The 15,264-nt window shown below is 36.5% G+C and overlaps 1 protein-coding gene across 1 annotated transcript in view; it reads left to right on the top strand.

Moving 5' to 3' along the window:
* The window catches only part of SPAG17 (sperm associated antigen 17), an 89,529-nt gene that overhangs the window by 51,288 nt on the left and 22,977 nt on the right, over positions 1–15,264 (top strand). Inside the window, exons 20-27 of the mRNA XM_072925738.1 lie at positions 444–680; positions 1,936–2,047; positions 2,586–2,711; positions 4,724–4,837; positions 7,153–7,367; positions 9,970–10,090; positions 11,890–12,245; positions 14,615–14,753. Of these exons, the coding sequence (XP_072781839.1) occupies positions 444–680; positions 1,936–2,047; positions 2,586–2,711; positions 4,724–4,837; positions 7,153–7,367; positions 9,970–10,090; positions 11,890–12,245; positions 14,615–14,753 (1,420 nt within the window). The remainder of the gene's footprint in view (positions 1–443; positions 681–1,935; positions 2,048–2,585; positions 2,712–4,723; positions 4,838–7,152; positions 7,368–9,969; positions 10,091–11,889; positions 12,246–14,614; positions 14,754–15,264) is intronic.

The following is a 15,264-nucleotide window of genomic DNA, read 5'->3' as shown; positions in this document are numbered from 1 at the left end:
AAATGTCTTCCTGATGCAAGCTGCTAATTTTGGTATTGATACCTCATTCCTCTTTCTGTAAAAAAATAAAATCATTTTATCTCACAGTTGCATTTGGAGAATAAGCTAATACCAATGAAGCATTGTGGTGTGATGCTAAACATTGTGGAAAAGTATTCAACAAAATCATTCTCCTGTGACTGATTTTCTAAGTTATGAATAATCACCTGATTCATCTCCTTTGGTCAACAATGGCTGCTGTTGTATATTGAATGAATCACTAATTTTGTCCAAAATTTGGTGCATAATATTGTGAGACTTTTGCCACATTTGGAAATGTGTCTTAGCTTAGAACTTTGATTCTTTTGGTTTTGTTTGCTTCTACTCTTTTCAGTATGCACATATGAAATATCTTGTAGTACAAAGATAAACACAGTCTGATTAATTCCTAATGTTGAATGTAGGCTTGGAAGATTGAGCAGGACCGATTACGAGAGGAAGAAAAAAAAGAAAAGGAGGAAAAACAAGAAGAGGAAGAAAGATTGCGAAGTAAAAAGAAAGGACGGGATACAAAAGATAAAGGAAGTAAAGAATCAAACAAAAGACCTTCTGAAGAGAAGTATCAAAATGAGTCAGGAAAAGCCACTGAACTTCAGGAGGATCATAGCATTCCAGATACATGTTCTGAGAAAGTTTATAAGGTGAGGAGTTGTATTATTATACCACATTAGAAATGTGCTAACTATATAGAGAGTCAAGATTACAGCAGAGCTATTATCTATTGTGAAATTTGAGTTCAGGGCAAATTAAGCCTTACTGTGTCTTGTTACCTCTGTTGTTTTAGCAGCAGATCCATTTCTAAAAGTTTTAAAAAGCAGTTCTTGATGTTCAAGATTTTCCTACACTAGATTTTTTTTTTTTTAGTGTAATATGACATGAACACAAACGTTAGTTGATCATGTTGAGATTTTTGTGGGAGAGGATAGGAAAGGAGAACTTAAGAACTTGTCATATCTTCCACAATAAGGAACTGCTAGACCTAGTTGAAATTTTGACTGTCCATACTGGAAATCACTGTTTCTTCCATTTCCTCTTTCAAAATTCATGTTCTTGAAGTGCCCTAATCTAAAATATGTATTTTTCCCATATTTCAGAAAGTAACTCCATTGGCATGTGTGCAACAGGAAATGCAGAGCTCAGATCACTCCTGGAGATCACATGAAATCTAAACTGTAATTGTGCTTCATGTCCCTAGTAATCCCAGCAACTCATGTCTAAACAGTTCAATGGACACAGCAGCTCCCCTTTTTCTGCCTGTCGCACTAACAGAGGGAGCTCTTCACTAGTTTTGTTCAAACAGTTTTTCAGCAGTTTGCACCACCTTTTATTTGTAGAGTCTGTCTTGCATGCAAAACTTGCACACATCTATATAATTCAATCTAAATTTGCTTAAGTACAGACTTCAAACTCAGAAATAGATGGCATTTCAGTCTGAACTTATTTGAATAGTCACATAATTTTTGCCATCTTGTGACACTCTGGAAGGCATAGCAATCTAATTAGATTTACAGGATCTGAATTCCAAAACCTAGAGAGTAGAAAGTTGAGTCTTTGCCTCCTTTATGTGATCCCATGGCATTGTACTTTGTCTCTTTGGACTTGATCAGAACTTTTCTTTCTCTCACACTGTATGTTAACCCACTGGTCTACTTGCTACTCTTCAGTTTTCATGATGGTTTTCACATGTAATAAGTTACAACAGTTAAAAATTGGGCAATTATTTGGATATGACTATAGCATGCTAGATATTTGATCAAGGTTTTTTTGTATTAGTTAAATAGCTAAACAAAAGGTGTTGAGCAGTGCAGTGTGATCCTGATGATCTGTCCTTCATTTACCTCTATCATTTGTACTGCCTTTCTCATTTACAAATAATTTAAAACTTGTTTTTTCCAGTTCCATGGCTACAATACAGGGGAGAATATCATTCAAGTATCAGGAACCAATAAATATCTTTTCCCATCCGATGGAGGACAGATTCAAGTAGAGACTATACAGTTTGTAAAAAGTAATTATTTGGTTTTTATTCTTTTCTTTGACTCGAGTGCTGACTGATGGAATAATTTCGTAATCCATAAATGCTTTTTCATGTCTCAGCAGTAAAAATTCAGTTAAAGAAATTAATTATTGGGTTCTACCACTACTAATATTTACAGTTACCTGTAATATGTTAACAGTTGATAGATAAATGAAGTGCCAGAAAACTAGAAATGCAGAAAAATCAGTTCATATTTATTTGCTCAATGGCAACTGATGCATGATATTTCCAGAATGTTCAAATTATTTTTCCAGTCAAGTGCAATATAGATAAGCAACAGATTCTTCTGCAGACTCTCAGATTTAATTATCAGAAAGTTTTTAAATATTTAGTCCAAACTCAGATAACCTTTATTTTGTCACCTTGGTTTTTCTACTACATTATTCAGTCCAGTTATGAGTAATTTTCTTTTTTTGAGTGTTTTAAAGTAGCAGATGCACTGTTTATTTGCATCCAAATAAGTTATGAAGCCTGCTGGAAGCACTAATAGTATTCCATTGTTTTACAGAAACTTTGATAAAGGTGAAAGTTATGAAAGACAAGCACAATTTCTTCATTCATATCACAGACCCAAATGAAAACTTCAAAGAAGTTGAAGAGCGAGAAATTAATGAAGATCAGCAAATCAGATCAGGTTAGTGGATTGATGTATCTGATATAAAGAATTAATTGTTTGATGTAGTTAATAATTGGATGCAAAACTTACCAACTAACAGAAAACATATTGTTACTAATGGCAGAAAGTAAGAAAAGTCAGTGTTCCATAAAATAAAGTAAAAATCCAGTTGACTGACTTAAGCACTGTATAGAGCATTCTTAGGAAGATGTAGAAGCACAGTGCAGGTCAACACGTGCAAACCAGTCTCCTTTCCAAAGCAAGAAAATTCCTTAAGAAAATAGTTTTCTTCTTTAGTGGAGGACTCATTCAGATCTTCAAGTGGCCTGAGAAAGCCTAAGATGAAAACTGAATCCTGCCCATTGTGACCAAAGTAAATATCTGTCCTTGAAAGGGAAGATTTCCCCTTTTGATGTAGACCTCCTTTTGTGGGTCAGATGACCATAGCATTATTGCCTCCTCAAGACCTTTGCTTTGAAAACAGCTCTTTCTGCAATCCTGCAATCTCTATTTTTGGTTGACATATTGTTAATACTTAGCATTGAATCCAAATCCTTTCTGAACCCAGTGAGCGTATTTCCAAGATAGAATCCAGTTTGTAATAATTTGTGTATATGTTTGCCAAAAGCATTATGGAATTCCTGTCGCCAAACTGAAGAGTATTGGGAGAGGATAACTTATACATATTTGCTCTCTTCATCATCAGTGTTAGAAAACATCCTGCTCTTGCTTCTCCCCTTGGCTTACCAGCAATGTAATTGTAGGTTGTCTTAATACAAAATTTGCATCCCTTCTACAGACAAGACTTTTTTTGTCTGGATTTCTGACAGCTGACCTAGGGCTTGCTGTATAATTCTGGTGTGTGCCAGACAGTACTGGCATCACCAGTGTGTGAGTATCTGAGACAAGTTGTATTCACTGGACCCAAGTGTGAGGCTTTCCTCCCATATAAACAGGAGCACATTATAGAAAGGCAGTAGGGAAGAAAGAATTAATCCACTCTGATACTTGTCAGTGTCTGGATAGTACAATTGTAAATGTGTAAAGGAGTAGAAATTCCAAAACATCATCCTACAGGAGGTATTCAGCAATAAGCATTGCAATGACAGACAAGAAATAGGAGCAGACAAGGTCTCAGGATGTGTCCCATGTTGATGAGTTCAGGAGATAGCTTGGCCTGCCTTAACCTGCTTTTGTAGTCTTCTCTGCTACTCCTCACCATTTTAAGAAGCTGCTCCCCATATTGGAAATCCCAAGTTTTTCTCTTACCAGTAGAATATTTCTTTAAGTCAGCAGCAGCTGAAGTAGAGGCAAGGCAAGGTAGGACCTAGTGTCTGGGGGTGGGCAGGGGGGGGGGGGGGGGCGTATCTTGCCTAGTTCATGTGGTTTTCACCATGACATACTCATCACATGACACCTTGATCTGCCCCTCCATGTGAGTTTGATTCCTGATCCACTTTTACAAATCCCAGACATGTCTTTGGATCTAATTTCTCAAATTTTTTGTCCTTTCTTTTACTTTCTACTCCAAGTATACACATAGAATCATAGAATATCCTGAGATGGAAGGGTCCCTCAGGGATAATTGAAGTTCAGCTCCTGTCCCTGTGACAACAAGTGAGGGACAGTGATTTTTATTAATGCATAGGCCACATGCAATAGCAATAGGCAGTTTAGCATTCTTGCCAGCCAAGAAACAAGGATCCATAACTCCAGAACTGGGTTATTTTGCTGTTTAAATTCCATAAGATCTTACACTAGTTGTTTGTATTAAGCCTGTTTTTACACACCTAACTTATTAGAATGCTATTTCTGGATAAAAAACACAGGGGTATTGCACAAAACTGACTATTATATCGTACCCTAAGAATGGAATGTTGGTTTTCCTTGCTCTATTTAGTCTATTTAGGTTAGTCATCCTCAGTGAGGTTCCACTTCTCACACCAGCCATTGGTTTACAGGTCAGGTGGTTGTGGTATGTGTTGCTGTCTTAATTTTTTTTTTTTTTTTTTTTTTTTTTTTTTTTTAAGGAGAATCGAAAGATGAAAAGAAAGCTGTGAGCAAGTTTGGGTCTTTTTCATCCACCTTGGAAAATGGAATCCAGCTGTCTCTGAGCTATTATGGACCTACAGGGGAGGAAGCAGGTAAAGTAAGCAAATAGAAGAGGATATTTGAGAACCGTAGGGGGAATTTTTTCCCCTTTTTATTTTTTTTCCCTTCATACACTCCTTAACCCAATAATTTGTTGCATGCAATTCTGCCTTTCTCAGCAGCTGTTACTACATGGTAGAGAATTTTCAGCAAGGCTCAAAATGAGATTACATTGTCAAGAATATTCTGTGATTCAATTTTCAAAATGGAGGGAGGTCTCCAAGCTTTTCTGCTTACTGTGAAAACAGAGCAGTGCAAGTATTGTTATTAAGTAGCCCAGCAAAATCAGCCAATTAATTTGAGCCAAAGAAAATGTGATTTGCTGAGGAGTCTTCTTGGTTTTCCAAGAAATAATATTTTTGTAAACTTATATAGGCGATTATGGAACTTTCATTTTACTTTAGGAGTTGGACTTTAGGTTACAGTTGTGCAGACATAATGAGGGATTTCTCTCAGCCTTTCAATAAACACATTCACCAACTGGAAGCAATTGCTTCAGAAAACCACAGTGAAAACAGTGTCTGCTTTTACCAAGAGCTTTTTGTTTCCATTACATTTGAAAGGCCACTGAAACCATCTTATGGATAAAAGTGAAACCCTTCTCTGATCGAAAATAATTCCAGCATTTTTCAGCTCTTAAAATATGAAAACATTTAATTGAATGCATGATTGTGTGGACTGTGGTAAACCATCCAACTCTACACTCAGTTTAAATTGTTCAAATATATTTTACAAATTAATTAATAAAAAATAGACTGTTTAGACTTGGGTCAAGAGAGCATTCAAAATAGTAGCCCACAAAAACTTGGATTATGACATAAAAGAGAGACATGTCTGATTAAATACCTACATGTCAACTGTGATGTTTAGCTTTTTCTCATTCACCATAATCATCCTGTTCTGCATTAGAATAATCCTTGCCATGTTGAGCTTTATAGTGTTGCTAATTGGTATTTTTTGATTGCTTGCAATTTTTCTATGATCATTTGTTTATGCCAAATTCCCATGGGTCTTTGTATTGTAAGTGCTCAGAATAATTCTGACCAGAAATAACACTCTTAGGTGATTCTCATATGCCATCCATCCCTAATGCAGAATCATATACCATGAAATCTGCAATTTCTCTCCACTGATCAGTTTCATTGTGTGAAATTACCCTTTTTCCTTGCAGTACTGAAATACTTTTCTGGAAACTCTCTAATTCACATTTTTCTTACTGTTTTTCATACTTTATCTATTTTATCTTCCTTTTAGGGAAGCTAAGGTGACAAAAGGCCTCAAGTTGTTTTTCAGCTTTATGCAACTGTTTTTCTTTTAGGGGGCAGATGTTAATATTTCTTCAAGTTTTGAATTTTTCCTTATTTTCTCCAGCATTATCAAAGGTTAATTTCTGATCACCTTGCATTTATACTAGAAATAATCTCCTTGTCTCTTTATGAATCTGGGACTGCTTGAGCACCTGCAGGGCTTTTGATTCTGGATACTATAGAACATCTGCACTTGCTCTTTATATTTTGACAAAATAATAACAGTAAAATTCCAAGTCCTAGACAAGTGAATGTGTGTTTCTGGAATTTTACATCTCTATCAAGATTTCTACAGGTACTTTGTCTCAGTCTTGACAATCCACTCTTTTTCACTATTACCTTCAGACACCATATTCTTATTTTTGGCATAGGAGAAATTTCTATGTAAGTAAAGTGTCAGTTTGCTGAAATAATTACAGAAAATGTAAGTTTTTGTTTCTTTTATTTTCAAGAAATTGTTTTGAAAGGCAACATGAGTACTTCCTGTTGACATGCCTAGCAGGCTGTCCTAATGCTTGGCTTGAAGAATTGCAAGAGTCTCATCAAGTCTAGATCATTAGAATCTTTCTGAAGAATTATAAGAAAATAGACATATGTAGTACAAAATTTGTAGAGTTAGTCTGTGCTGGATCAGTCCGTGATAAAGCAGAACACAGTGATATTTTACTAGATACTAAATTCAGAATGTCTCCACTTTTAAGTAAAGAAGTAAAGAAGAATTTTTAAATTGTAATTTATTTTTGAGGTGACAACCAAGTGACAACTTGTGGGAAGCAATAGTTTCAAGATGTCTTTTAAGCTAATAAATTGTCAGTCTGTGGAAAGATTTTCTAAATACTCTTACATATTTAGTTCCTCTATCTGAAATAACAAACACCCCCAGTGAGGTTATTATTTCTAAGGTAAAATTCAGTGTATAAAATCTTTTTAAAAAATAAAATGTGGCCATCTACATTTATTAAGCTTAAATACATTGAAAATCTTGCTTTTCCCTTCCTTAGATGAAGAAACAGATCTTGTCTTAGCAAGAATTCTGAACATTCCTTCTGTTCATCTTCCGACGGTAATTCCAGAAACAGTTTCTTCTATTACACCAGCTCCAGGAAAAAAAGATAAGTCTGACAGAGGAAAATCAGGAAAAGCTTCTGCCAAAGGAAATCGTGGCAAATTAGCCCCTTCATCACCTGATGACCTGGTACAGAAAGAAGAACAAAAGGTGAGAGAAGAGACAATATCCAATCCAAAGAAACAAAATAAAAATTCAAAGGCATGAACTTCTGTAGAAAGAACATATATTCTTCTCAGAGGGCTTTGAGCTGTGCCTTTACAAATTCCTAACAATTTGTGGTGCCCTTAAGGATATGTTTTACTCTTTCAGTTGTTCTCAGATGTACATGTTGGCAGCTGTTAATGAACTTAGTCTTTATGACTCCGTAATGTAAAGCAGCGAGTCTGCCGTGGCCCACATTCTTTTGTCAATTTTGGCTTTATGGTTCCAGCTGTTACATTGCAGGTGATCAGGGGGCTGGAGTGCCTTCTCTGCAAAGACAAACTGAAACAATTGGGGTTGTTCAGACTGGAGAAAAGTACACTCCAGGAAGACTTTAGAGCACGCCTTCCAGTACCTAAGTGAGGCTACAAGAGAGCTGGAGGGCGACTTTTTACCAGAGCTTCTAGTGACAGGAAAGGGAAAATGGCTTTAAACTGAAAGATTAAGATTAAATATTAGGGAGAAATTCTTTACGGTGAAGGTGATTGTGGCACTGGAACAGATGCCCAGAGAAGCTGTGGATGCCCAATCCTTGGAAGTGTTCGAGGCCAGCTTGGATGGGGCTTTGAGCACCCTGGTTTAGTGGAAACTGTACCCTGTCCATGGAAGGGGGTTGGATCTCAACAATCTTTAAGGTCCCTTCCAACCTGAACCATTCTATGATTATTAATATCTCAGTTACAAGAACTGCTAAATTTTTAGTTTAATCAAGTAGAATTTTTTGGGATTCCTGAAACCCACATTTAAAAGTCTAACCAACCAGAAAATCAGTGAAGACAGTTTTGCAGTATCTTGCTCTGTAATTTGGTCTTTCTAGCTGATAACAAGCCAGGGACCAGCAATTTGAGGAAGTTACTTTAGCCTTTAACCGAAGTACTTCTATCACAGTACAGTCTTTGGAAAGAATGAATGAATCTCTGGAAAGCAGATTCTGAATTTCTGTTCTGAAGTAGATTTTAGTACCTCGTGGTTTAAGTAACACTGTGGCTGTTGTTGCAAAACAGACTCTGCATATCCACAAAAAGGGCTCCTTGCCTGATTTCATCATGGAAAGTGGTGTAGGGAGTTGCCAAACAGCACTCAGCATAACATTCAGCAATTGTGTGGCACAAACAAACCCTATAGCCCCATAACAAAAAATTCTGTCAGGATGACTTTTAAAACCAAAAGGCTTTTAACTACTTGGTTTGGAATTACTTTGGATAGAGAATATCCATATTAGTGCATATAGCACCTGTCTGTGTGAGTCTACAAATATTTTGGGGGATGGGATTAGAATCAAAATCAGACTTGACAAATTCACAAGGACATGGTCTGTAAAATAGGATGCAATTCAGTAAGAATAAGAGCTAGGTTCTACAATTACATATAAATAATCAGTATATATCTACAGAATGGATAACAACTGTGTCAGTGGCAGTTCTATAGAGAAAGGTCTGAGAGTTGTCATGGATCACAAGCTAGCCATAAGTCAACAATGCCATCTTCCTGTGAGAAGGGCAAAGACCACTGAGATGTGAATACAGAGGAGTATAACCTGCTAAATATATGAAGTTATTTTTCTTTTAGGGCTGGCAGAGTCTCGGGGTATTGTGTCCATTTATAGGCACTGCACTGCAAGAAAAATACGGGCCACACTGAAAGTTTTAAGGAAAGCATGAAGATTACAGGTCTAGAAGACTTAACCAGTGGGAAAGATTTAAAAGAATTGGTTTCGGTTTGTTTGATCTTGAGTTGAGAGACAGAATAGCCTTCTACAAAGACCAAAAAAAACCCCATCATCTATTATGTGAGCTTGTATCATTATCAGAGGTATTAGAAGTAAACCAATTTTCTGCAGTAGTAATTTAGGTCAATCAATGGAAAAATGTCAGTGAGGCTAAGCAAGGTAAAGCCCTTGGAACAGTTTACCAGGAAACCTCTGGCCCTGGAAATTTTTAGAATATGGTACTTAGAATTTTTCATTATTGTTTTTACCATTAGACAGAGACAAGTAGATGACAGCTGAGAATTACTTCTGCCCTATTCTGTGACTTCTACCTCATGATGCTGTGACTACAAGCTTAGGGTATTGAGAATAGCCTTAATTACCAATAATATTTTGTAAATTAACTGTAAAATACACAGATGCTGTGTATTTTATGCAGAAGAACAGGTGGCAAAATATCTGCTATTTCCCCCCTATATTTGTATTCCTAAAAAGCAAGAATATGGGATAATACCAGGACAAGTTATCTCTGTTACTTATGTCTGCAACCCAAAACTTTTTTAATCTTATGACTACTGGTATAGTGTAGTCCATTGTTACATATTTTTTTGAGGGAATGATTCTTCAAGGTGAATGAAAGAAGATAGCATAATCAAAGAAAATAACTAAAGTTTCCACTTCTGAACCCATAAACTCTGAAAATGTTAAATATGAGTGGTAGACAGTACTTAAAAAAAAGTATTGTTAAAATGGAATCTGTACAGACTAAATCTGTACTCTGTTGTTTTCTTTATTATCTTAAAATGTGAACTATAACTTCATTAATTGTTCATTCTGTAGATGGAAACACAAGAACCAGTTTCCCAAACAGAAGAGATGTCAGATGCTCCTGCTTTTCCGAGTTTGAATGCCTCCTGTCCCAATGGACTTGTATTAACTTTCCTTGGTGAAAGGTTTCAAGGTTAGTGTTTTAAGACACTGCAAAGTAAAGAATTTAAGAGACACTGAGATTACAGAAGAACATTATTTCTTCATCGATGGGTTTAGATATAACTCTAATGTTTTTAACATGTCAGAATTCTAAGTCTGTCATAATGTTTATTTCATAGTAGTTGCAACATGAATAATATGGTTTTATTCAAACAAATATGAAATCTAGAATTACAAGTTGTTGAACAAAAAGATTGAGGGCAAGGAAGTAGCAACCCTAAAAAAAGCCCTTGGGAGTCATTTTGGATAATCATTTGACCATGCACACAGATTGGAATAGTAAAGAAAAACAAGAAAATTCAATAAATAAATGCATATATATTGAGGAATCTTGAGTGATAGCAGGAAGATGGTCACACTACCTGTGTCTTTGGCAGCATATGTACTTAAGCCCCCAAGACAAAATATTAACAATTTGAAAGATTCAGGGAACAATGATTAAAGCATCAGAAGATGTATCTTGTAACAAGCTCATTTCACCAGAGAACTCCATTTAAGTACCAAAGAAAGGTCAAAGGAATGACGGGTGCCAGCCTGGAAGTACAAGAAAATAGAATTTTGATAATAGTTGTAAACACAATAGACAAAGCTATTAAAATTTTCAGGGTCTTTAAACTGAAAACTAGGACTTTATACTAGATTTAAGTTATACTCATTTGGTAAGAATGTTGCACTCATAAATTGTAAGAATGATTAACAAAACTAACCAAGGCTGTGATGGAGTCTCTGCTGTTGGGTTTTTACAATTAGGGATTTTTTTGTTGCTTTTCTAAAAGATGTGATCAGTTTCAAACATAAATTATTTCACAGAAGTCCTTTGGTTTATGCCATCCAGTACATACAGAGAAAACACTCAGAATAAGCCTGCCCTTATCATTGGATTTCCTTTAGAAGACTGATAGGGTATATGGATACTTTAAAGCTTCTGTGCCTGACAAATATTCTGCAATAATTATTTTTTGCAGTGTTTTTGAAAATCACTATTAGGTTCATCTTTGCATGTTGTAAACTGTAGTAAATCTTGGGGGTTTTTAGTCATGCTGTTAGGCTTTGAAGCAGAGAAATGTGAATTTTGTTGTCATCTAGTTAGTTCTAAAAACAGCCATGTACAGATGTCATTTAATACCTGTGTACAACAAATCTGTACAGCCTGTGTGCTCTGATAAATCTGGTATGAAGTAAAGAACATGCAGAGTGTTCTCAAACATAAATAGTTTGTCAAGAAGCATAAGTTGAAATGCTGAGTAGTTGAGGTGAACAGAGCAATTACAGACACTTGCATGGAGTCTCTCAAAAAAATTACCATAATTATACCCCTTAGCATACTCAAAACACTGCCAGCATTTAATCTAAGAAATTTACTTGTTCAAGCAGACAGAATATATTACTTGGGTTTCTATACAAATTCAAACTTGGTGAAACTCAGTTGGGTTTTTTTCACCTTTATAGGCAGTTAGGGAATTCCTCACACATTATGTTACTCTTCCAAAAGTTCGACATCCATAATAAATCCAATCTTCAAATTCCCCTTGTTTTAATTTGGAAAGACAGCCACCTTCACAAGAGGATGCAGAGTTTCTGAGTAGGTGACTGTTTTGAACTTTGCTCTGAAGACAGGGTCAGTCTTTTACTTTGTGGATTACAGATTCAGCCAAGGAGGGTTAGTCTTAGCTAAAGCTGCACATCTTCTGTCGACACCATGATGCTGGGTGTGTAGCAATGTTTGAATGTGTGCTACACAGTACTAAGTAATTCAAAATTTGCTTTCAGATTTGAAAGGTGAAGCCACTGCCACGGAAGCAAAGAAAGAGATGGTAGAGGAAAGTAAGGCCAAAGCAGATGAAGGACAGAAGGAAGAGGTTATGCCAAGTGGAGAGAAGGAGGACGTTATGCAAAGTGGAGAGGAGGAACATCAGGTTACAGAAGGTGAAATAAAGCAGGAAGACACTAAAAGTGAACAGGCTAAGCAACCTACTCTGGAAATTCTGGTTAGACAGAGTTATCCCCAAAAGGTGAAGAACTGTCATCTTTATTCACCTCCAGCAAGGCAAACAGAACAAGAGGTGTCAAGAGTCATCACTAGTCAAGGAACTGTCATAAAGCACCTGATGGATGGATCTACCCAGGTATATTTGGTATAATTCATTGCAAGCAGTACAATTTAGTACAGTTCATTGTAATGGAAAGTCGTTACCCCAAAACTTGTTTTTGTCTACTGAGATCAAGAGATGTCTAGTTTGTCGATGAAGGAGTTAAGTAATGCTGAATTATGCAGCCATGTCAAGATTAAAATACTCTTGGCTTTGTTCAGAGTCAGAACTTAGGGAGATTTAAGTATGAAAATTTCAGGCATGAGAAGGTTTTAGGCAACTTTGTAATTAGGAAATAGCTGAATATGGTTCAGAGAACTACATTCCTAGACTTAAGCTTCTGAAGTGTGGATTAGTTCAGCTTTAAGTGTTTTTGGCAATATAAAAGCATTCATATATTTTTTTTCAGTTTAAACACTCATATGGGATCCAGAAAAGATCTGAACTGTTATTCAGTCCTACAGACACCTTTAAGTATCCTAAATTTTCAGGAAAAATTCTGTATATTACTAATTACCTGCTTTGTTTACACATATTTTTGTTATGTAGAATTTTGATACAGTTTAGGTGATATAGGCTGTCTTTGCAAATACTATAATCAATCCAGAAGCAACTTTTTTTTAAACACTAAGACTCTACATGTAGTTAGCAAACAGATGAAAAGAATGATGACTCAGATGACTCAGAATCTGTTAAAATAATTCCTTATTTCCTGAATTTCTTTTTCCTGTAGTAGACGACAATGCCTAGTGTAAGTTCTTTACATTTACTCATCACAATAGTTGTTAAATCATTTAGCCAGGATTCCTGAGAAATGTGTCCATTTCAAAAATAGCTACTATATGTCTATATATTCACAACATTCTGTTTCCTGATAGAAAGATGTAAATCTTATGTGCCTAAAATGTTTTCACAGTAGTCTTTGCTTAAACAGATTATGAGTGCATCCTTCTTTATATTAACTTAATGTCTATAAGTCATCAGAAATTTATTGCATATGATAAGCATTCAAAACCGAAGAAATATTTAATTCCTTACAGTAACAATTTCAAGAGTTGTTTCTATATGTTGTCCATTTCTTTGCTACATTGTACTGTATTTATAAATTAATTTAGGGATGGGTGGAGTAATTCTAGAGTTTATCTGACACACAGAAAACATGCATAACAAGAGATGAGTGTAATGGATCTCAGAAACCAGACATAATTTGATAAATAACCTAGACTTCTTTTTGTTGACTATCATAATGGCTAAAAAATTCACAGCAGTCCTAGACACATAGAATATCTCAGTACAGATCAATATGTCAATACAGATGCATTATCACTGCTACCAAAAAAAAACTCATTAACCTATGCTGATTTAGTCAAAGAATAATCTTTACTGTTTATTTTTAGAATACTTTTTTATTATTAGAAGAATCCCCATTAATTATATCCAGGGACTGCAGCAAATAGCACTGCTTCTGGCAGTGACAAATGGGATGAAATTTAACAAAACCAACTGTTGGGTCCTACACGTGGGACAGAGTAATGACAGGCACAAGTATAAACTGGGAGAGGGCCCTGCAGGGAGGGCCCTGGGGGTGCTGGGGGCAGCAGCTCAGTGAGGGTCAGCAGGGTGTGCCTGGGCAGCCCAGAGGGCAGGAGCTGTGTCCTGGGGGCATCAAACACAGAGCCCAGCCGGGCACAGGGGGGATCATCCGCTGTGCTCAGCGCTGGTGCGGCCTCACCCGGAGTGCCGGCAGCAGCTCTGGGCACCACCACCTCAGAGGAGTGGGAAGGTCCTGCAGTGAGTCCAGAGAATAACAAAGCTGGAAGGGCTGGCAGATGCATCCTGAGAGGAGTGGCTGAGGGCTCTGCGCTTGTCTGCTTTGAAAAGACGGATGCTGAGGGTCAACCTCCTTGCTCTCTCCTCCCTGACAGGGGAAATGCAGAGGGAGGTGCTGATCTCTTCTTGCTGGGGTCCACTGACAGGACACATGGAAATGGCTCAAAGGAGCACTAAGGGAGGTTCAGGCTGGACATTGGGAAACATTTCTTTACCAGGAGAGTGCTCAGACACTAGAATAGGCTTGCTGGAAAGGTGGTTGATGCCACAAGGTTGTCAGTGTTTAAGAGGCATTTGGTCAAAGCCATTGACAAGATGCTTTAACTTGGTCAGCCCTAAAGTGGTCAGGCAGTTGGACCAGGTGATCATTGTAGATCCCTCCCTAACTGAAATAGTCTGTTCTATTAATTCTCTTTAAGAAAGCTCCTTTATTCTTGTATTAATTCTTAGAGATTTTACTTTTTTCCTCTCCATCACCCACAGTATTCTAGTGACTATCACATTTGTGACACATTCTTTTAAGACTTAGTAATTGTGTTTGGATTTATTTTAACCTCATGTCCTTGATTCTGTAGATTCTGTTTGCTGATGGCACAGTAAGTAATAGCCCTGATTCTGGTCCTGTCCTACCACCGCCTACAATGCTAGATGAAATATGGAGGAAAACTCTCTTATCAGAATCAGACCGTTTATCTGAGACCAGCACTAAGAAAGGTAATATTTCTTGTGTTTTGGACAGATATAAAGTCAGTAGGGTTAATAATACTTAATAAAGAGCATATTTCTTTAGTGTGAAGAATCTGACTTTGTGAAAATGCAATTTTATCTGTACTCAGCTGCTGCATGCTGCTATGTTACCTTCATAGCAAATAATTTCTCTCCTAGTCCAAATTTATTTTTCTTCTAATGTGGTAGGACTCTAGTAAGTAAAAAGTTGTGTAAGAACATCATTGTATCAGAGTGAACACTGAGTCTTTTAAAAGAAATCCTTGTAACTACAGTAGTGGTAAATCCCTACTTTTGTCTTATAGTCTTTTTATTAAGAAATGCTTCTCTCAAAGAGGATGCATTTTTCTTTCTCACTCTGTGTATTCCAAGGCACGTACTATTGGTCATTATCAATTCGTTGTTTGGACTTGTGCTTGGTGGTAATATAGCCATTCTTACTGTATTTTGTTTGACTAAGAAAGAACTAAATAATATTTACTTCATACCTCAGAGTGTA

The sequence above is a fragment of the Taeniopygia guttata genome, chromosome 1 (genome assembly GCF_048771995.1).
Source record: "Taeniopygia guttata chromosome 1, bTaeGut7.mat, whole genome shotgun sequence".
Lineage (NCBI taxonomy): Eukaryota > Metazoa > Chordata > Aves > Passeriformes > Estrildidae > Taeniopygia > Taeniopygia guttata.
The sequence above is the reverse complement of the archived record's forward strand: the minus strand, read 5'-3'. Positions and strand labels throughout refer to the sequence as shown.